Source organism: Tenrec ecaudatus, unplaced genomic scaffold (assembly GCF_050624435.1).
Source record: "Tenrec ecaudatus isolate mTenEca1 unplaced genomic scaffold, mTenEca1.hap1 Scaffold_413, whole genome shotgun sequence".
Taxonomy (NCBI): domain Eukaryota; kingdom Metazoa; phylum Chordata; class Mammalia; order Afrosoricida; family Tenrecidae; genus Tenrec; species Tenrec ecaudatus.
In genome coordinates this window covers 70,463-93,821 of record NW_027459290.1, presented here as the reverse complement: position 1 = coordinate 93,821, position 23,359 = coordinate 70,463, and the positions used below count along the sequence as shown (strand labels likewise).

Below are 23,359 nucleotides of genomic sequence, written 5' to 3'. Positions count from 1 at the left end.
CTGGGGCTCTCTAACCCTAAGGGCTGGGGCGACCCAGGCCTGCGGCTCCCTAAGCCTAAGGGCTGGGACTCCCCAGGCCTGCGGCTCCCTAAGCTTAAGGGTTGGAGCACCCCAGCCTGGGTCTCCATAAGCCTAAGGGATGGTCTGCCAAAGACCTGGGGCTCCCTAAGCCTAGGGCTTGAGCGCCCCAGGCCTGGGTCTCCCAAAGCCTAAGGGCTGGTGAGCTCCGGGCTGGGGCTCCCAAAACTTAAGGGCAGGGGCGCCCCAGGCCTGAGGCATCCAAGCCTAAGGGCTGGGGCATCCCAGGCCAGGTGCTCCCTTAGCTTAAAGGCTGGGCTGCCCCAGGCCTGGGGCTCCCTAAGCCTAAGGGCTGTGGCACCCGAGGCCAGGGGCTCCTTAAGCCTAAGGGCTGGGGCGCCCCAGGCCTGGGGCTCCCTAAGTCTAAGGGCTGGCGCGCCCCAGGCCTGGGCTCCCAAAGCCTAAGGGCTGGGGCGCCCCAGGCCTGTGGCTCCCTAAGCCTAAGGGGTTGGGCACCCCAGGCATGGGGCTCCCAAAGCCTAAAGCCTGGGGCGCCCCAGGCATGGGGCTACCAAAGCCTAAGGGCTGGGGCGCCCCAGGCCTGGGTCTCCCAAACCTAAGGGCTGGGGCGACCCATGCTGGGGCACCGTAAGCTTAAGGCCTGGGGCGCCCCAGGCCTGGCGCCCCCTAAGCCTATGGCTGATGCGTCCCAGTCCTAGGTCTCCCTAAGACTAAGGGCCGGGGCGCCCCAGAGCTGAGGCTTCCAAGACTAAGTGCTGGGTCTTCCCAGGCCTGCGGCTCCCTAAGCCTAAGGGCTGGGGCTCCCCAGGCCTGGGGCTCCCTAAGCTTAAGGGTTGGAGCACCCCAGCCTGGGGCTCCCTAAGCCTAAGGGATTGGCCGCCAAAGGCCATTGGGCTCCCTAAGCCTAGGTCTGGAGCGCCCCAGGCCTGGGGCTCCCAAAGCCTAAGGGCTGGTGAGCCCCGGGCTGGGGCTCCCAAAACCTAAGGGCAGGGGCGCCCCAGGCCTGGGGCTCCCTAAGCCTAAGGGCTGTGGCGAACGAGGCCAGGCGCTCCCTAAGCCTAAGGGCTGTGGCGCCCCAGGCCTGTGGCTCCCTAAGCCTAAGGGCTGGGGCGCCCCAGGCCTGGGGCTTCCAAAGCCTTAAGGCTGGGGCGCCCCAGGCCTCGGGCTCCCAAAGCCTAAGGGCTGGGGCGCCCCATTCCTGGGGCCCCTTAAACCTAAGGGCTGATGCGTCCCAGGCCTGTGACTCCCTAAGCCTAAGGGCTGGGGCGCCCCAGACCTGAGGCTTCTAAAACTAAGGGCTGGGGCGTCCCAGGCCTGGGGCTCCCTAAGCTTAAGGGTTGGAGCACCCCAACCTGGGGCTCCCTAAGCCTAGGGCTGGGGCGCGCCTGGCCCGGGGCTCCCAAAGCCTAAGGGCTGGGGAGGCCCGGGCCTGGGGCTCCCAAAACCTAAGGGCAGGGACGCCCCACGCCTGGGGCTCCATAAGCCTAAGGGCTGGGGCGCCTCAGGCCAGGAGCTCCCTAAGCTTAAGGGCAGGGACGCCCCACGCCTGGGGCTCCCTAAGAGTAAGGGCTGTGGTGCCCCAGGCCAGGGGCTCCCTAAGCTTAAGGGCTGTGGCGCCCCAGGCCTGGGGCTCCCTAAGAGTAAGGGCTGTGGCGCCCCAGGCCAGGGGCTCCCTAAGCCTAAGGGCTGGGGCGCCCCAGGCGTGGGGCTCCCTAAGCCTAAGGGCTGTGGTGCCCCAGCCCAGGGGCTCCCTAAGCCTAAGGCTGTTCGGCAAACCAAACTGAGCTCAGGGGGAGCTGGTCTGTGGGTTATGTTAGCCATAAAGTGAGCAGTTTGAACTCACCAGCCACCACTCCAAGGGAGAAAGAGGAGGCTTTCTGCTCCCATGGACTTACAGTCTTCGAAGTGGCAGGGAGCATTTCTATGCCTCCTATGATTAGGATCTCGGAGGGTGAGGGTGGAGTTGGTTCGGACCTGTCTTCAGGCCATTTCCCATAAGGGCTTCCAGCAGTGGCTCTGCCTTCAGGAATGTCTGATGACCTTGAGGGCAGCAAAGTCCTAAACACACTCTGGCAGTGGTTCTCAACCTTCCTAATACAGGTCCTCTTGTTGTGGTGATGCCCCCCTCCCCCAACCATTAAATGATTTTCTTGCTACTTCATCACTGTAATTTTGCTACAGTTATGAATTGGGTGAGCCCTGTGAAAGGGTCATATGACTCCCAAAGGGGTCGCAACCCACAGGTTGAGAACCACTGCACTAAGTGTTCCCCTCCCAGGCAGCCCTACCAGTGTCTGGTGTGCATAGTTCTGTGAGGTGAGGGAAATGGACTTAGTGTCTGCTTCTGGTGACAGTTGATGTGGGTCGGCTTTCTCCCTATGTCAAATCCCTCTCAGGCCATTTGTCACCACAACAGAGGGAGCCATGCACAAAAAAGCAAGAAGAGGATGCAGCACAGCAGGACAGCAAGCAGAACAAAGATTGAATAAGCACAATTCACTTCAATCATGAATCGGGTGAGGAAGACCCCAGTCTAGTGACATTAGATCAGGTTTAGGGATTGAGTGAAGGGACCCCTCTTGGCTCCCCACAGTCCCTATTTTGCTTTCCCATTGACCCTGACCCTTGCATCGTGATTGGTCCTTATTCCAGCATGATGGTTGGTTTCATAACCACGGCATATGGGAATGTATTAGTCCATAGGTTATACAGGCACAGCCTCTTGAATGGGTAAGTGAGGAGGCTATATGGGCTTGCTCATGCAGACCTCTAGTTGTCCTTGACATGACTGGTAGAATGGATCATGTGAAGTGATTTGAGATTGGCGTTGAGATCTGATAGGTCATGCAGACTTCTAGCTGATCCTGGAAGTACCCTATTTTAAGGAAACAGAATGTTTGGCGTTTAAGTCTTATTTGAGCTTAAATTTTGAGCAATAGGCTGTGGCTCACAGTGAGAGTCTATGTGGAGACCCTACATCCATTTTGAGGGGCCACAGATTCAGCCGCCATTGAGTTCTTTCCTACTGCTGACTGGCAGTGGAAAGCTTGTCCCTCAGGCAGTGTGCTTGCGTCCACTCCCCGGGCCAGACTCAACGATATACGGTAGTGTGCACATCCCAATGAAGGTCCCGCTCATGCTCTCACAGGCCCTCCTGAAACTCCATGAATTGATCTGTCTTCAGTCACAATTTTGTGACAAAGTTGTTTGTTTTCTATGTCTTGTTTAAGTTTTCAGGAGCCCAGGTGGTAATGCTGGATAGTGTTGGACTATTAAGAGCAAGGTCGCTGGTTCAAAGCCACTAGTCATTCCACAGGAGAAAGATGAGGTTATTGCTTCCTGGAAAGGTAGCAACTTCAGGATCCCTACACAGAGTCATTATGAGTCAGAGTCAGCAGGACAGAATGGGTGTCATTTTATTTAAGTCACTGTGGCTGTGGGTCCTTCTGACACCATTTTGGCCTTATGCGGATGCTTTCCTTCATCAAGAACAGCGGTTTGTGCCTTTTTCTTGTGTAAAACTTAGCAAAGGAGTTCCTAATAAAATATAGTTGAATTGGGAGTCTTTTGCCCCTTAAAACAAAGTAATTACATAAATAGAAACGCGACTATGGTGCTAATAACCAGTTGGAGAGTTGAGAGAGCTGAACTCTCAATCCTGATAGAAACCCATTGTGACTAAGCACCTGCTCAAGGTCATCCACAGCCTATGAGGTTGAGCCTATGTGTTGGGGAGTAATTGTGTACATAAAGTTAACAATTTATCTTTCTAAAGATTCTGTCTAAAACTTACTTTAAATAATAAGTTTTCCCCTGGGCTAGGTAAAGTTCAGAGAGTTTAACCCCCTAGTATCCACCACCTCTCAGCATTCATCATGTTAGGCCAGAGGAGGCAAATCACACCCACTACCCAGGGAGCATTGCTTCCAAAAGCACATTGCCTGTGCCGGGGCAGAGGGCAGGTACCCGGACCAGAAATGCTGACAGAGTGGAACCAGAGAGCTCAGCCCCCAGCTTCCCGAGGGAGCAGCTGTGATGGTTCACTTCTGGATGAATATGTTTAAGCAAAGGCCAAGGGCATGACTTGGGCAGCACGAAAAGCAGATGTGCAGAGGTTGTTCACTACATTCCAGAAATTCACACACTCTCCGGAGGCTCCTTGGCTCAATGGCAGGAAGTCATTGGTGGCTTCCACCTTCACTCCCAAAAGGTCACTGCCGTCCAGTAGATTCCAACCACAGTGACCCTATATGGAGTTTTCAAGATTGTAAATCTTCATGGGAGCCAGCAGTCTCATTGTCCCCCTTGGGACAGGGAGCTAGCAGCCCGTTTTGCCACCAGGGCTCCTTCCTCTCTTAATTCTGGATCCAGTCCCTCCGAATATCCTGCCCTGCCCTTGTCTAGGCTTCTTAAATGCGTTCCACGCTGCTTATGTTAGTCTGGGTGCATTTGAGAAACAAATTCACAGAAACACATATGTATAAGAGAGTTGCATGTAAAGGGTGATTGCACATCAAGAAAACATGCTCGCATGTGCTTATGCACCCGCTTTGTCTTCAGCGATCATGTTGGGGTAGGCTGGTGTGCTTTTTCTATGTGGGCTTTGTTTTTTCTTAGCTAGATGGTCCCCTGTTTATCTTCCAGTCTTTAAGACCCCAGACGCTATATCCTTTGATAGCCGGGCACCATGGTGCTTAACTACTACACCACCAGGGTTCATTAGCATGTGACTTATCTCCTGTCATTCACACTAGATGCTCAAAATAGCAGGAGAACAGGTTTCTCCTTTGTGGCCACACCAGGTACTGACAGAACCAAGAACAGAGACACAGTTATATATCTTGACTATCATTTGCATATTATATGCCAGGAATCCCTAGGAAGTGTCTTGGAATTGTTCTACTCTGGTTCAAATTTCACACACCCTCCCAGTTTCCATACTGATTCTGCCAAACCCCTAGTAACTGATTTGCACCTCCTATCAACTTGGAGAAAACACCCTATGCCAGATATAGAAGTGGACATACTTGGTACCCAGAAAACCTGTTCAGTGTTTTGAGGGCGGCTCAGCAAACACCCTATGTCAGACATAGAAGTGGACATACTTGGTACCCAGAAAACCTGTTCAGTGTTTTGAGGGTGGCTCAGCAAACAAAATGGGCACAGTGATTAAGCATTCAGCTGCTAACACAACGCTCAACTCTGTAGTGGTTCTGCAAGAGAAGGATATGGTAGTTGACCCCCCAAAAGAGTTACAAACTTGGAAACCCTACGGGTATTTGTATAGGGTCGCTATGTGTTCCAATTGAGATGATTGTCATAGGTTGGGTTTGGTTTAACCCGTCTTACTGAGTATATACATACTCCTTCTTTACACGCGATCAGTTACTTTAGAGGAAAAAGACATGCCTGTCCCAGAACAATCCAAGGACTGGTAAAGGCAACACCCACTCCCTCTGCCTGCCTAACTCTAAAATGCTGCCCATAAAACACTCTGCCTGGTAATATGTGGGCAGCACACTGGGGAGGTGCAGCAAATGTGTGTTGAATGTATGAGGCCATTTCATAGTTTGGTTGCACGATCAGGGTGTCTGTTATAAAGCCCATCTCTTTGACTCCACCTCTCAGCAGAGATGAACACAAGCTTCCCGTTTTTTTTTTCTCGGCAATGTCCTTGTCAAATAAAAGTTCCTTGTAGATCAGTAACTTGCCACAGAGCAAAACATATGGGAAGAGGCTCATCTTTCTCCTGGCTATGAAATAGAATGGCAAGCCTTTCCCTTCAACACACACACACACACACACACACACACACACACACTCACACGCACACACATGCGTGCACACACACCCCTGCCTTACAACTACATTCGGTTGATTAGCAAACAAAGCTCTACAACCCAACTATGTGTTTTTCTTCTCCAGAGGAATGACGGACTTATATACCCTGCATTGTCGTTTTTTAATGGAATTACACCAGTTCTCCTCACCTTTTCGTAGATAGTGCAGTGAACTATTAGATAACTGCAGGTATTGAAAACTAGTATTGACTTCCAGTTTGTGTCACCTTTGGCTTTGAGCACCCTCCACTTCTCTAGTAAGCTTTCCATTGCTTTGGGGAAATTTTCTCTCTCTGAATTCATTATGTGAGGGGGGTAGTGTAATAATCAATGTGCCTATGGAGGACTATCCTTCATGACCTAAACTCATTAAGGGGCAGTGCCTGATGGAGCATCAGGTTGGAGGAAGGCTTATTAACAACCTGCATTATACAGATGACACAATTTTGCTGAAAATGAGAAGGACTTGATTCACTTGCTGTTGAAGTTGAAGGATTAAAGCCTTCAGTTTGGATTATGACTCAATGTAAAGAAAGCCCAGACCCTCACAACTGGACCTATTGATAACATCATGATAAATGGAGGAAAGATCGAAATTGTCAAGGATTTTGTCTTGCTTGAATCCACAATCAATTCTCATGGAAGCAGCAGAGAAGAGAACAAATGACACATTTCACTAGTCAAATCTGCTACATGAGACCTCTTTAAAGTGTTGAAAAGCAAGAGATTACTTTGAGGACTGGGGCGGGTTGATCCAGGCCATGGTATTTTCAACTGTCTCATATTCATGTGAAAGTTGAACACTGAATAAGGAAGACCAAAGAAGAATAGATATATTTGATTAGTATTGATGTAAAAGAGTAATGAATGTACCATGGACTGCCAAAAGAACAAACCCATCTAACTTGGATGAAGTACAGCCAGAATGTTCCTCATGGCAAGGATAATGAGACTTCGCCTTAACTTTGACATGTTGTCCGGAGAGATCAGTCCCTGGAGCAGGACATCGTGTTCTGGAAAGTAGAGGGGCAATGAAAAAGAGGAAGGCCCTCAACAAATGGGATTGACACAGTGGCGGCAACAATGGGCTCAAACTTAAGAACAACTGTGAGAATGGTACAGGACCGGGCAGTGTATGATTATGTTGTATGTATGGTCACAATGAATCCAAACCCTCCCTATGACACTGAACAACAACAACAACCACCACCTGACTGAATCCTCTGGGAGGACTCTTGAATGTGAGAAAATAGAACGAAGCCAGAGGAAGGATTGGAGGATGTCTTAAGTTCTTGTCTTAATCTCCTTAACCAAAAATTATCCAACAAGTTAGTAGCCTTAAAACACTTTTCCCCCTGCTTTGGAGCTTACAGGTTCAAATTTGGGGTGCGACTCTAGGTCAGGGTCCTTCTTTGTGGATACCAGAAAGTTCCTTGGCATTCCTCGCTATTTTTCTCCCCGTACTGTGTGTTACTGAATCTATCTTGGCCTTTAACTCAGAAGTGTTTAGGTTTAGGCTCAAGCCTATTCTCATATGGCCTCATTTTTTTTAACATTTTATTAGGGACTCATACAACTCTTATCACAATCCATACATATACATACACCAATTGTATAAAGCACATCTGTACATTCTTTGCCCTAATCATTTTCTTTTTTTTACATTTTATTAGGGGCTCATACAACTCTTATCACAATTCATACATATACATACATCAACTGTATAAAGCACATCCGCACATTCCCTGCCCCAATCATTCTCAAAGCATTTGCTCTCCACTTAAGCCCTTTGCATCAGGTCTCCTTTTTTTTTCCTCTCCCTCCCCCCTCCCCCTTCCCTCATGTACCCTTGGTAATTTATACATTGTTATTTTGTCATATCTTGCCCTATCCCGAGTCTTCCTTCCCCCCCTTCTCTGCTGTCAATCTCCCAGGGAGGAGGTCACATGTGGATCCTCTTAATCAGTTCCCCCTTTCCAACCCACTCACCCTCCACTCTCCCAGCATCGCCCCTCACACCTTTGGTCCTGAAGGTATCATCCACCCTGGATTCCCTGTGCCTCCCGCCCCCATATGCACCAGTGTACAACCTCTGCCATATCCAGCCCTGCAAGGTAGAATTTGGATCATGGTAGTTGGGGGCAGGAAGCATCCAGGATCTGGGGGAAAGCTGTGTTCTTCATCGGTACTACCTCGCACCCTGACTGACCCATCTCCTCTTCTAAACCCCTCTATGAGGGGATCTCCAGTGGCCATAGGGCCTCATTTATATTACAAAAGAACTCCATTCTTTTCAAACAGGATCATGTCCACCAAGGTTCAAATTTCTCACATATTTTGAGGGGGCTACAGATCAATCCATAATGGTTCTTTTGGGTAGCTGTAACAAATGGCTACCAATCGAGTGACTTAAACAGCAGGCATTTGTTCTCTCACTTTTCTGAAGGGCAAAGGGTTAAAATTAAGGTGTGGGCAAGATTCATTCCTTCTGAGAGCTCTGAAGGAGAATCAAAGTAGCCTCTCTCTGCTTCTGGTCACTGCTGCTAATCCTTGATATTTCTTGGCTTATAGATGCACTGATCCAATCTCTGCCAGTGTCTTCACACGGGGTCTCTGTGTGCCCACTCCTCTTCTTATAAGAACACACCAATCAGTGCATGTAGCATCCATCTGAAATCTAAACCCAGAAAGATGGAGCTCTTGAAATCCTTAACTAAGCACATCTGCCAAGACCTCCTCTCCAAGTAAGGCCATAGCCTCAGGTTCCATGTGAACATGAATGGGTGTGTGTGAATGTGATTTAATGTACTACAGAGGGCACGCTTTGGCCTCAGGAGGAGTGTTTCGCCAGTACCTGCTTCACAGCCCTGAGATTGCCCAGGCATTTGCCACATGTTCTTGTCTTCCCACCATTTATCCACCAATAGGCCTTTTTCCCTAAGTTAGTCAAGCGTCAGTTTCTGTCACTTGTGATCATGACCCTCCCTCCCCCCCAGGTCACAAATTTAAACTGATACAGGCGGTTTCTTTAATGGGCACTATGTTATTCTGACTAGCAAGCAATCCTAAGGAGGGAGGATGAATCAGCAAGAACCCGCTTGCTTCATCTAGCTTCAGGGCAGTCCACAGAGGATTGATCCCTGAGCCACTAACGAATTTTGCAACTGTCACAGAACAATGCAAATAAGTAAGATCCACATCTGCTGAACACCATCATGAGGTCAAACTGTGTGTAAATAAATGCCTGTTTCAAGGAGTGAGTAAATCCTTAGGTAAGGAGTGACAGGGCTTTGTTGGCACAAACACAGCAAGGCATTATGGGTCGGATATTAATGAACTCATGCTCCTGGGCCTCACAGAGCCCCAGCTCAACTGCTTCAGCTTGTTGACAAACTGAACTCAGGGTACCCGGAGAGAGCACTACCATTTTGATGAACAGGGTTGGTTGGGGATGATGCTTCCTAACTTGCATTTTAATATAAATTTGATGCTTCATCTGAGCAATGTGGAAAGAGCATTCAGATAAAAGAGAGGGACAAACATCAAGTGACCAGAGGATGAAACTTCTATCTAATCTGTGCCCACTGGAATTGCTTCGTGGGAAGGTATTTTTTGGGGGTGTGGGGTTGTTCCCCTACCCTGCTCCAAGCCTTCCTCCTCATGCCCACCCCCACCCCAGCATACATCCTACTGGGAGAATGTCTCTGAATAATGAAGTTTTAATAAATGAAGCTTTAATGCGCCTGATAGTCTGCCTAAGACCCCTTCAAATTGTAGTCTTTCATTTGTATTCTTCCATCCTTTTTGAAGAAATGAACCTGATGGCAGGTAGTATGTTTCCTTTCCAGGATGAGCTGATAGAGCCTCACGCTGCTGCAGTGGGAGGTAAAACATTAAAAGGCCCTCTGTGGCTATGAGACATGCCCACTCTCCAAGAGACACTGGGCAGGTTTGCTGAAGCTCCTCAGAATTGACTAGTGGCCCTGGTCCACCCATCTCAACCAACCCAGTCTTCATTTGCACTGCATGCCCTCTCTGAGCTCCAACTGCATGCTTCATTTGATGATGACAAAGCCTCTATTGTCTGAGAAGATGCGCAGACATATAAACTAATAAATGCTCCCCCTGTCCCCGGGGAGTGTGAAATTCTCCCATCATGACCCACCAGCTTCCCTGGAAATTCCTGTCTTAACTCAGGCACTTAATATCAATGGTGTCTCTGCTTCCTTCCTTCTTGCACACCCCCCCCCCAGGCATTAACTCTCATCCTTCCTCTCCCTAAAATATACTTTGAATCTATTCACTTCATGCCATCCCTACTGCCCCAAGGTGTGTCTTGCATTGACTATGAAACTAGATTCTGTATCCATTTTCCAGGGCTGTCAAAACAAAGCATCGTAAATCAGGTGGCTTTTAAGAACAGTCCACCACCTGTCTATCATTTCGTGGTGCAGTGGTAGCTAGAGTGTTGCTGTGAAATTGGAAGCCGTGCCACCGATATGACAAACCCCAGAAGGGTCAGCAATGATGGGCAGGCTTCAGTGGAACCTCGAGCCCTGTGGTGCTCAACCTTCCTTTAATACAATTCTTCATGTTGTGGTGACCCCCAACCATAAAATCATTTTCCTTGCTACTTCATAACTGTAATTTTGCTACTGCCATGAATCGGGTGACTCGTGTTAAAATGTCGCTGGACCCCAAAATGGGTCACAACCCACAGATTGAGAACCACTGCTCTAGCCTAAGGCAGACTAGGAAGAAAGACCTGGTGATCTACTTCCAAATATTAACAAATGAAAGTCTTATGGGTCACAACAAAATATGGTCCTATAGAGTGCTGGAAGATGAGCCACTGACCTGCACACAACAGCTACAAAAATAGACTCAAACACACCAACAAAGGCCTGCTGAACTCCAAAGCCCTAACAAACCCACTGCCCTCAAGTCCATGCCAACTCATAGCCGCCCTATAGGACAGGGGCGAACTGTGTATTAGTCTGGGTATGCTAGAGAAAATCGAGGGAGACTCATGTGTATGAGAGAGAGTTGGTGGTTTTTAAAAATCATTTCCCTATTATTTAATCATTATATTAGGGATTCATACAACTCTTATCACAATCCATCCATCCATCCATTATAAAGCACATTTATACATTCATTGCCCTCATCATTGTCAAAACATTTGCTCTCCACATAAGCCCCTGGCACCTGCTCCTCATTTTTCTCCTCCCTCCCCACTCCCCACTCCTTATGAACCCTTGATAATTTTATTGGGGGCTCATACAATTCTTATCACAGTCATTCCATCCATCCATCCATCCATCCATCCATCCACCCATTGTGTGTCAAGTGCATTTGTACATGTGTTGCCCTCATCCTTCTCAAAATATTTGCTTTCTACTTGAGCCCTTGGTATCAGCTCCTCATTTCCCCACTTCCATCCTCCTCCCCCTCCCTCATAAATCCTTGATAATATATAAATTATTTTGTCATATCTTACATGTCAAACATCTCACTTCCCCCACTTTTCTGTTGTCCGTCCCCCAGGGCAGAGGTTTTATGTAGATCCTTGTAATTGGTTCACTCTATCTACCCCACCTTCCCTCCACCCTCCTGGTATTGCCACTCTCACCCCTGGTCCTGAAGGGATCATCTGTCGTGGATTCCCTGTGTTTCCAGCTCCTGTCTGTACCAGAGTACATGTTCTGGTCTAATTCTACCTTATAAGTTCAGAGAGAGAGTTTTATATCAATCAGTATTTGTACATTAAGCAAACGTCCCAGCCCAGTGCAGATCAAATCCATAAGTCTGATATTAGCCCATATGTCTGATACCAATCTATAAATTCCTTTTCAGACCCATAAAACCTGTGCAGTGATGCTGAATGCAGGATAATCACAGGCCAATGGGTGGAAAGTCTTGTGGATCCAGTGGCATTGTAAGCATCTCAGTGCTGGCAGCGATCTCTCTGAGGCTTCTTTGGCTTCAGAGGTCTGGTCGCATCCATTTGGCTTGCCTTCTGCAATGTCTCCCAAGGAGTCGCAGAGAGAGAAAGAGAGAGAGAGAGGTGTCTTCCACCTCCAAGGAGGAAGTACCAGATTTCTCAGAGTTCTCAGGAGAAGGCTATGCCCACATAAAAATCTCACTGACTATCTCCAGATTGGCAGCCTACACTCCACGCCTACACTCCTAATCCTTAACTCGACACAAGATTAGGTGACTACCACAGGCTCCTAATCCATAACAAGCCCATTTATTTTTTCCCTGCATACCGACACCAATCCATTACCCAAAGTTTACCCAATGGGTGGAGATCTACTTCTAAAACATGAATATAGAAAAATCGCTTTTGCTTGAAGGCTCTCAAGGAAATGCTCACTGAAAACTCCATCTTATTATCTCACCTCCCCCAAATTAGTCTTCTTCTGGGCTTTCAGTCACACCAAGATCTCTCCTGCCCCAAGGCCTTTACATGCACTGTCATCTCTTCCAAGCCCTGAAGTGCCAAGTTCACAGTTACAGTTAATCTCCCTGATGCTGAATTTTAAGAACTGTGTGTGTGGGAGGGAAGGGGTTGGGCTGTGTGTTGAACTGCTGGGTTTTGGAGCCATTTGTTATGCAACCTCATTTTGTCAATGACTGGTTAATTAATGCAGCATTCATTTGCCCTTCTTCCACTCACAGCACATGGCTTGTATCTTTGGGATCACTCTTCCACCATGCTCCATCTCCATGCTTCTGCTGGCATTGATCCAATCTGCCAGCTCCAGGCCTGCCTAGTCAGGGCATGACTTTGCTCTGTCCAAAGGGACTGGGTCAGACTCAGTATGTGACTCATGCTAGGTTAATGATATCTAACCCTAAAAATGCCCCAGAAACAATTACCCCATTGCCAATGAGTCCATTTTGAATCATAGAAGGCCCCTGTGGGTTTCTCAGACTGTAAATATTTATGTGAGCAGAAAGTTCCATCTTTTTCCCTATGAGGTAGCTGGTAGGGTAGCACTGCCAACCTTGCAGTTAGCAATCCAATGCTTACCTGATAGTACCACCAATGATTAGAAAGGAAAAGAGCCTCTCTCTAATAGAATTCCTGAGCTTCTAGATAAAACTACAGCTGTCATCAGGAAGCCTGCGTGAAACTCAAAAGGAAACAGCACTGAACGGAAAAGGTTCAAACTCTGATGGTATCAACTGAGTGCCAGAACCCAGCTATTCCTGATGCTCTGTCCCCAGACTTACAAATTCCATAAACCTACCCATTAATTCCTTCTCCTGTTCCTTCCCTTCTCACACCCCAAGGTACTTTGACTTAGCTTTGAAGGCACTCACAACTTCACGGGTTCTGCCTTGCACAGGTGTCTGCTTGCTTCCAGTTCAGTCCTGACATTGTCCCTATCTTTAGCCATGTTAGGCTTGCGTCCTAGAGCTTTCCTTTGCTTGTCTCCCTATTGCTCTTGTCCTATGAAGTCTGTAGCTTTATCTTTAAGTCTAAGTCCTGCCCTTCCGCTTTCATAGAAATCTGTCTCTGTATCTTGGCTCGTGGCAGGTTGTGTCCTTCAAAGATGACTGTCCTAATGTTGCACATCGCACATTCTCTTGTTACAAGATGAGTTTGTGTTCATTTTTCCAAAAACAGGGCCTGCTTTCCCACTTCCTTGCATCTTGGCAGGCCTTTGACTATGGCAGAAGTGTTGCTCTGTGACTTCCACCTGGTCGTATTGGGTTGTTCACCATTGGGACCCTGTCAGGATATTGCAAGGAAGACCAAGCCAAATGAAAATGTCACATATAGGGTTCTTCTTGAGCTCCAACCAATAGAAGTATCAGTCGTGTGAGGGAGTGAGTCTTAAGAGAGCTGCAGCCTCTGTCTTTGAGCTACCCCAGCTAATGCTTGATGAAGCCAAAACTAGTGTCCTCACTGAGCTCTGCCCAGATTGCAGATTTGTGAGCAAAATTGATATTATCATTACTTTAAGATCTTAATTGTGGGGATACTTTCTGTTAGCAGCAGATCATCAGAATACTGCCTAATCAGACTGCATTGCCAGTTTTACTCTCTCCCTCCATATATCTATCTATCTATAGATATAGATATAGATTTAGATATACATTTAGATATAGATATAGATATCCTCAACTCATCTGACAGTTGGTTGTACTATAATGCTTTGTGTATTGTTATGATGCTGGAAGCTCAGTTCCCAGAATTTCAAATACCAGCAGGATTGCCCATGGTGGACAGGTTTCAGTGAAGCTTCTAGACTAAGACAGACAAGGAAGAGGGGCCTGACAGTCCACTTCCACAAATTACTGAAAGAAAACCTTATGGATGACAAGAGAACACTGACTGACTAATGTGTTTTGGACACACTATCAGTGGACAATTGCTAGAGGAAGACAACATATTTGATGAAATAGAGGGACAGGGAAGATCCTTGTTGAGGCAGATTGACCTAATCGCTGCAACAATGGACTTCAACATTCAGGAGTGTGTGACAATGGTGCCAGATAAGACAGCACTCCATTCCATTTCATATAAGGTCTCCATGGATCACAATAGACTTGATGGCACTCTATATGTTTGTCTTCAGTGACTTCCCATAGGGCTGCTCTGCCTGGCAACCTCTATTCTTCATGCTTCCAAATGGGGAGCATAACAGGTCCATAGCACTGATATTCCCCTCAATCCCCAGGTAAAGTAAGGAGGCATGAAACTAACTATGTTGTTCTCTTTGCCTTGTCTCTCTTCCTTTTCCCCTCCTCCAACAGGGCTAGAGGGGGTAAATACTTACCTTGCAGTCTAGAAGAGAATTTCTTCCACACCAAAATCTTGTCCTTCCTCAAAAGGCACATACATGCCTTTCTCCTTGTTTTGAATTAAAATGGCAGATGGGATGGTAGGAAAGAAAATGAACTAGTCTAACAGAATGGCCAAACAGATTTACCTTCCACATAAGAATGCAAATAACTCCTCAATCTTGTTATAGAGTCATGATATGATGAGCTCCATCAAAGCAGAGTAGAACACCACGGAAGTCAGACCAGAAAGACAATATTGAGTTGATTTTGTATGAGAGATTCTAGTTGCTAATTATACTTTTCATAACAGACAGATGGCAGGTATAGAAGCCCAGACTTAAAATGTCTTTATCTAATTGCCTGCCTAAATATATATTTGAAATATGGTCTTCAAAGGGAATACTTTCTTTACCTTAAATTCCATTTCTTTTTCCACTCTTTTATGTAATTTTATTTAAGTATCATTGATGTACAATAAACCGTAGTGTATTTTGCTCTTTGAGGTTTTTAAAAAGAATCATTTTATTGTGGCCTCCTACAACTCTTAGTACAATCTATACATAAATCCACTGTGTACATTTCTTTCCATCATCATTCTCAAAACATTTGCTTTCTACTTGAGCCCTTGGTATTAGCTCCTCATTTCCCCTCCTTCCCACTCCCCCTCCCTCATGGACCCTTGATAATTTATAAATTATTATTCTGTCCTATCTTTCACTGTCCGACATCTACCTTCACCCACTTTTTTGTTGTCCCTCCCTCATGGAGGAGGTTATATGTAGATCCTTGTAATCAGATCCCTCTTTCTACCCCACCTTTCCTCCACCCTCCTGTTATTGCTACTCTCAGCACCAGTCCTGAAGGGGTCATCTGTCCTGGTTTCCCTGTGTTTCCAGTTCCTATATGGACCAGTGTATATTCCCTGGTCTAGCCAGGTTTGTAAGGTAGAATTGGGATCATGAGAGTGGGCGCGGTAGCATTTAGGAACGAGAGGAAAGTTATATGTTTCATCGTTGCTATACTGCATCCTGACTGGCTCATCTCCTCCCAGCGACCCTTCTGTAAGGGGTTGTCCAGTTGCCTACAGATAGATCTTGGATCCCCTAACTGTACCCTCCCCCATTCACAATGATATGATTCTTTTTGTTCTTTATGCCTGATACCTGATCCCTTCTACATCTTGTGATCACACAGGCTGGTGTGCTTCTTTCATGTGCGCTTTATTGCTTCTGAGTTAGATGGCCACTTGTGAACCTTCTAGTCTTTAAAACCCTAGACTATCTTTTGATAGATAGGCTCCATAAGCTTTCTTCACCTCATTTGTTTATACACCCACTTTTTGTCTTGAGTGATTGTGTCGGGAAGGTGACCATCATGGAATACCAGTTCCTTAAATTCCATATCTATAGGCTTAAGCCTTACCCACAGGAAGCCTATTTTTATTTTATCCCTGGAACAAAATCTTGCAATAATTTTCTCTGTTTGGGTAAGTCCATCCTGAATCACTTATCCTTTAACATTTACAAGAATTTATCTGTAACCAACCCCATTTACATAGTCTCATTCATGCTATTTCCACAATAATTGCTAATAACCCTATTTTTTAGAATCGGAAGAAAGCATCAGCATCAATATCCCATTGCCACTGAGTTGATTTCAACTCATGGGTACCCTATAGGACAGAATAGTATTGCCTCATAGGTTTCCAAGGCTGAAAAAAAATCTCTTTATTGTGAGTTGGGTGAAGGTTTACAGAATACATCCGTTTTCCATGTGACAGTTCACCCATATTTTGCTTCATGATATTGATTGCAGTCTGCTCAACGTAATATCACTTATCGCACTTCCTCCTTGTATTTCCTGTTTCCATTCCCCCTTCTTTCCTGACCCTTCTGAACTTTATCTTTGAATAAATTATATCCTTTTGATTCAAATAGTTGATTAGTGTTACTTTTTACCTTATAGATCTACCTATTGTTTGGCTGAAGATTGAGCCAAGGGAGTGAGTTCAGTTCCAGATCTGAAGGTGCCTAAGGACAACAGTCTTGTAGGTTCCAAGAATCTCTCTCTGAGCAATACCCCTAAATTTTAAAATAAGTTTAAACTTTGTTGCACATATTTCTCCTATTCTATCCCAAAATTCCAAAGCAAATTCATTATCATTGTGTTGAAGCTGACTCATAGAGACCCTACAAGATAGAATAGAACTTCACCCTTTCATTTTCCAAGGCTTAAATCTTTACCAGAGCAGACAAACTCATATTTCTCACATGGACCAAATGATAGGTTAGAACCACTTACTTTGTGGTTAGGAGCTCAATGAGGAGTCCACTCTGCCATTAGAGCTCGTTAAGAATGCTATCCAGGATTCCCTAATGCTATCCCTCTCAGATCAGTTGGTAGTGGCAATAAATGTAGATCTTAAAGGGGTCAGACTGCCACATCGTAACTCTTCCTTGGGGAAGATGGTGGGTTTGAACTGCTGATTAATTAGCCCTTAAGTGCTTAATTACTGCCTCACCAGGGTTCTCCTTAACATCAGAACAGTGGACACTTATTGGTTTATCTTGCTGGTCTCTGTTCCCTAAAAATTGCACTTCATCCACAGGGTTTTCTTCCACAACACACAGCTGCTAGTGTTTTTGGTTTTTTTCTCCACATGACTTCACCTTCCTGGTCAAAGCTGATTTGTCCAGTGCTAAACACACAATGAAAACATAGCCATATTTGCACACTACAAAATTTGAAGTGAGACAGCAAACTATTTGTTGAGTTTTTTGAATGACAGAAGTCTAAAAGGAAGTGTTATGATACAGGACACAGTGAGTTTTGATGTCCAGGATCTATGCTGGGGACCCGGTTGGCACTCCAAATGACTATTCAAAGTGATGGTATGAATTCTCCTCTTCCATGACCTACACATATAATAGATATAACCACTAAGTCCATGATTTGACAAATGTCTTGTGTGATTGAGTTTTGGTTCCCCATAGGATTAGATCCTGAGACAAAGGTTTTAATTAAGCCATTTTTGGGGGAGATATCAATAAGGAAATGGGAAACAGAAAAGGGAAAGAAGGCAGCCAATGAAAAGTACATTATCAAACAATTTAAAATTGTGAGCAACTGGAGGTTAATCTACTGGAGACACTGTAGAAAATCCACTAGTTATTCTGCCCAGAATGGGAGGGAGTGTGGCTATTTGTCCAACAACTCCTATGGGTCATTGGTTAAGGGTTACTGCAGGAAGCAAGAATTAACTCCACAACCTCCTAAGCCATGAATGCTCAGGTACAGTGGTCTACAGAAACTAGAGAAAGCAGGAAGAGAGATGTGCTGGCCATTCGGAATTAGGCTAGCATGCCAAGTTGTCAGACATGTCAGGTTCTTGCACTATCATAACTTGTGAGATATACCACTGGTATTTCAAACACAAGCATAGTTACCCGTGGTGGAAAATTTTCAGAAAAGCTTACAAGCTAAATAGACTAGAAAGAATAACCTGCCAATCTACATCTGAAAAAAATAGTGGTGTTTGTGGAGCACATTGATAGCAGTGGAATATTTTTTCATATAGTGCAGGATGATGAACCCCTCAAGTTGGAAGACACTCAAAATATAATTGGGGAAGAGCTGTCTCCTCAAAGTAGTGTTGACCTTAGTGATATAAAGTTTCCAGGACCTATATTTGTTGATGTGGCAATGACTCAAAATGAGAAGAAACAGCAGTACTGCAATAACCACTAACAAGAAGATGGGATGCATGAAATATGGATCTAGAAAAATTGGAAGCCATGAAAAAATGGAACACATAAAGATCAAACACTCTAGGTGTTATTGAACTGAAATAGACTGGTATTGGCCATTTTGAATGTCATAATAATATGGTTTACATACCAGAGTAACAAATTTGAAAGGAATGGATGACTTTCATGTTAAAAAAGAGAATGTTTCAACATCGATTCCAATGTTCACCATTGTTAGGTGTAGGATATATTACACCTACAAGGATGAATAATTAATAAAGTTATTATTCAAATTGACACACCAACCACTAATGCTAACAATAAAGCCATTGAGGATTTTTACCAACCTTTTCAGTCTGAAATTGATGAAACATGCAATCAAGATTACTGATGACTTGAATGCAAAAATTGGAAACTAAGGAGGAGGATCACTAGTTAGAAAATATGGCCATGGGGATGGAAGCCACATGGGAGATCTCATGACAGAATATTCCAATAAGGATGGCTTATTGATTGAACATTTATTTTTCAGTGATGTAAACAGTAACCATAGACATGGATCATGTATATTGGATAGAAATACACAGGAATTAAATCAACTACATCTGTTGAAATAAACTACTATATATACTCGAGTATAACCCAAGGCAACTAATTTTACCCCCAAAAGCTGGGGTGCTTTTTCAGCATAAAAAATGTGCAGAAAAAAACTCGGCTTATACTCAAGTATTTACGGTATAAAGAAGTTCAATATCATCAGTCACGAGACTGGAGACCAACTGTGGAACAAACCATCAATGGCAAATTCAACTCGAATTCAAATAAAATTAAAACAAGTCCCCAAGAGTCAAAGTATGAATTTGAGTATATCTCATCTAAATTAGAGGATATTTCAAGAAGAAAGTTGACACATTGAAAACAAATCACCTGAGATGATAAGAGTTCTGCAATAATATCAAGAACATCATAAATAAAGAAATTCAAGGATAATTAAAAAGATAGAAACTAAAGAAAAGACAAAATGGATGTCACGTTGAATGTGGAGTAGCTGAAGCCAATGAAAGAAATGATGAAGTACGAAAAAGAGAGAGAGAGAAATATAGAAATAATTGATGAAGTAAAGACGCTGAATAAAGAAGCTGAACATAAAATTTCAAAGGGGAATTCAAAAAGATGGAATAGAGAATTATATGAAAAGGTGCAAAGACCTGGAATTAGGACAGCAAAAATGAAAAGCATGTGCATTTCACTAGCTGAAAAAATGGAAGAGAAATTCAAAATACAGAATTACACAGATAGCATCAAAAGAAGATGAAAGGGATTCACTGACCACATGAAGCCCCGGCTCCACAGCGCTGAGTCCAGAAGACCAAGATAGCATAGGGTTCTCACTGCAGATTGCTCTGAGAGTACTCACAGTAGTAGGCCCTGGATCAACTTGGGAAAAAATAGAACTCAAAATAAGAAGACTAACCTTAGGATATGATAGGCACTAGTGGAATTCCCATTTGACACCTGACCTCACCTCCATGGCTCAACTTTCAGCCCCCAAATAGGAGACCTATACTGTCAACGATGTACAATTCAGAGCCCAGCATTTGTCAGGGAGTTACTCAGAAGGCAGGAAGGAATGGGAACCAAAGACCAATGGAAACGGCAAACAATGGGAGGGAATAGGAAAAGTAGTATTGCATTGTAGGTATTGCAATCAATATCATAAAACATTGCATGAATTGTAAGGAAAATCAATTTACTCTGTAGATTTTCCCTCACATCACAATCAAAACAGTGTAAAAAGAAAATAAGTCATATGACCGAGTACACTGGTAGATCTTGCTGAAGACCAATTTCCAGTGTTAAAAGATGTCACTTTGAAGAATAAGGCACAGCTGAGCCCTAGTGGTATAGTGGTTACAAACATAATGCGTCAGAACCAACCCAGTTGGGTTGCTCAACACAAGATCAGCAGTTCTGCTCCCATACAAAGTTCCAGTATTGGAAACCCACAGGGATATCTCTCCCCTGTCCTATAGAGTTGCTAAGGGTTGGAATCAACTTGATGGCAGTGAACTGGATGTAAGACAGGCTGACTAGAGACACAAATCAAGTGCCACTCATATATGTGCAATAAATAGTTTTCTATCAAGAAGTCATTATAATATTTCTATTTCAAGGAAATATCCCAGGCCAGTCCAACTCAAGTCCATAAGTCCAACACTAGCCCATAAGTTCCTTTCCAACTTACGCAGTTACATGCAATGATGCAGAATGCAGGGATGTCAAAGGCCAGTGATTGCAATGTCTTGTGGACCCAAGGTCGATGGAAGCATGGCAAGACTCTGGCAGCTCTCAACGTGGGCAGGAAGCAGTCAGGTGAATGCAAAAAGAAGGGGAGGTTCCCAGGGCCCTCCTTATGAGAAGGCCATGGCCACAAAGAGGCAACATCAGGCTATGGTGTGATTGACAGATTGGATACCAACCTTACACTTTTACATATCTTCAAACTGACATAAAATTATATAACTATCATACTATGGCATTTTCAATCACCTCATATGTACTTGAAAATGGACAATAATTATGAAAGGTAAAATAAAAGTTGATGTCTTTTAATTATGATGCTGGTGAAGAATATTGAATATTCCATGGACTTTCAGAAGAAGGAACAAATCTTTCTTGGCGGAAGTAGAGCCAGAATGCTTCCTAGACGTGAGAATGGCAAGACTTCATATCACATACTTTGCACATGTTAACAGCTGAGCATAGTCCCTAGAGAAGGATATCATACTTGATAAATTGGAGTGGTGAAAAAAAGAAGAAGGTCCTCAATGGGATGAATTGGCATACTGGCTGCAAAAACAGACTCCAACATTAACTGTGAGGAAACAGAATGTGGGTGCTATGAGTTAGAGCCAAATTAACTGTGTCTAACAATGACAACTCCCCTCCCCCGCCCCATCTGTCAATTTGCTGCACTGTGGTAGCTTGTGCTTTGCTGTAATGCTGGGAGTTAGTCCACTAGTACTTCAAATACCAGGCAGGATCACCCACGGTGAACAGATTTCAACACAGCTTCCAGACTAAGAACTGACAGGACGACAAAACAATCAGTCCACTTCTGAGGGATTCACCATTGAAAACTTTCTGCATAGCAGTAAAATATTGTCTGATATAATGCCAGAAAATGAGCCCCTCAGATTGCAAAACAATCAAAATATCACCGAGAAAGAGAGCTTCCTCAAAGTAGAGTCCACCTTAATGATAACTCAAAACCTCACAACAGGAGCTGGAGATAACATCATAATAAATGGAGAAAATATTGAGGTTATCAAGGATTTCGTGTTGCTTAGATTCACAACTAATGATCATGGAAACAACAATCAAGAAACCAAATAACATATTGCATTAGGCAAATCTACTGCACATAACCACTTTAAAGTACTGAAGATCAAGAATTTCACTTAGGATTAAGTTGCGCCTGGCCCAAGGCATGGTATTTTCCGCCACATCTTATGCACGTGAAATTTGAACATTGAATGAGAACGACTGAAGGAGAACTGGTGCATTTGAATTAAGGTACTGACAAAAAATACTGAAAGTACCATGGGTGGAGAGAAGAACAAACAAATCTGTCTGAGAAGAAGTGCAGCTAAATGTTCGTGGCAGATAGGATGGCGAGACTTCATCTCCTGTACTTTGCAGATGTTATCAGGACAGCCCAGTCCCTGGAGGACATCATACACATTACAGTGGAGGGGTTGCAAAAAGAGGAAGACACCCGATCAAATGGATCGAGACAATTCCTACAACAATGGGCTCAAACATAACAAAATTTTTGAGTATGGAGCAGGACCAGGCAATGTTTCATTCTGTTGTGTAGGCATTATTATGAGACAGAACTGACTTGAAGGCATCTAGCAACAAAGTGTACTAAAGCTTTCTGGCACCTTCATTTGCTGATGGATTATAATTCAAAATGAGAAAAATCATTGCAACTATTCATTAATAATCAGAACATGAAACGTGAAAAATAAGAATCTAGGAAAATTGGAAATCATAAAACACGGAATCTGACCTATAAAGATCAGTATCCTAGGCATTGGTGAGTTGAAATAGTCCCTTTGAATCTTAAAATGATAAGAATGACTATGCTGACAATAACAAATTCAAAAGAATGTCTCTTTCATCCTCAAAAAGAGCATTTCTAGATCTATCTTGAAATGCAATGCTGCCTGTGACAGAATAATATCTATCTTCACACGCAAGGAAGGCCGGTTAATAGAACCATTATTCAAATTTTCTCACAAACCACTAAAGCCAATGAAGAATTGTACCAACTTCTTTAGTCTGAAATTGATCACACATGTACTGAAAATGCATTAATAATTGCTGACAATTGGAATGCACACATGGAAACATAAAGGAAGGAAGAGTAATTAGAAACTATGGCTTTGGGGATCGAAAAGAAGCTGAAGAATGCACGAAAGAATTCTGCAAGAGCAATAACTGCCTCATTGCAAACATCTTTATTCAACAACAGGAGCGGCATATATACATGTGGAATACACAGGAATGGAACTGATTAAATCTGTGGGAAGACATGATAGAGAAGCTCAATATCATTGAGACAAAATAAGACCAGGGGCCAACTATGTAACAGACTATCAATTACTAATATGCAAGTTCAAGTCATACCTGAAGAAAATTAAAATAAGAACGCAAAAGAGCCCAAATACAGCCTACATTATATCTGTGGTAGGCTGGGGTTTCTAGAGAAACAAACCAGTGATACTGATACATGTAGAAGAAGGAAATTTATATCAATAAATAATTTTACATTAAGAAGTCCACACAACAAGAAACCCCAGTCCAACTCCAGCCCATAAATCAGATGCAAACTAGAGGCCCTTCCAGACTCATGAAGCTGTTGGA

The 23,359-nt window shown here is 44.3% G+C and overlaps 1 protein-coding gene across 8 annotated transcripts in view; it reads left to right on the top strand.

Moving 5' to 3' along the window:
- LOC142436562 (histone deacetylase 8-like) overlaps positions 1-23,359 on the top strand; it is a 158,786-nt gene that overhangs the window by 82,670 nt on the left and 52,757 nt on the right. Inside the window, exon 5 of one of the 8 annotated variants that reach the window (XM_075540135.1) lies at positions 16,647-16,791. The exons of 6 other annotated variants lie outside the window; for them this stretch is intronic. In XM_075540135.1, coding sequence (XP_075396250.1) covers positions 16,647-16,674 — 28 coding nt within the window. In that variant the 3' untranslated portion in view covers positions 16,675-16,791. Of the gene's footprint in view, positions 1-2,435; positions 2,566-16,646; positions 16,792-23,359 lie in introns of those variants that run through there. One more of the 8 variants, XM_075540133.1, reaches the window with a different exon arrangement.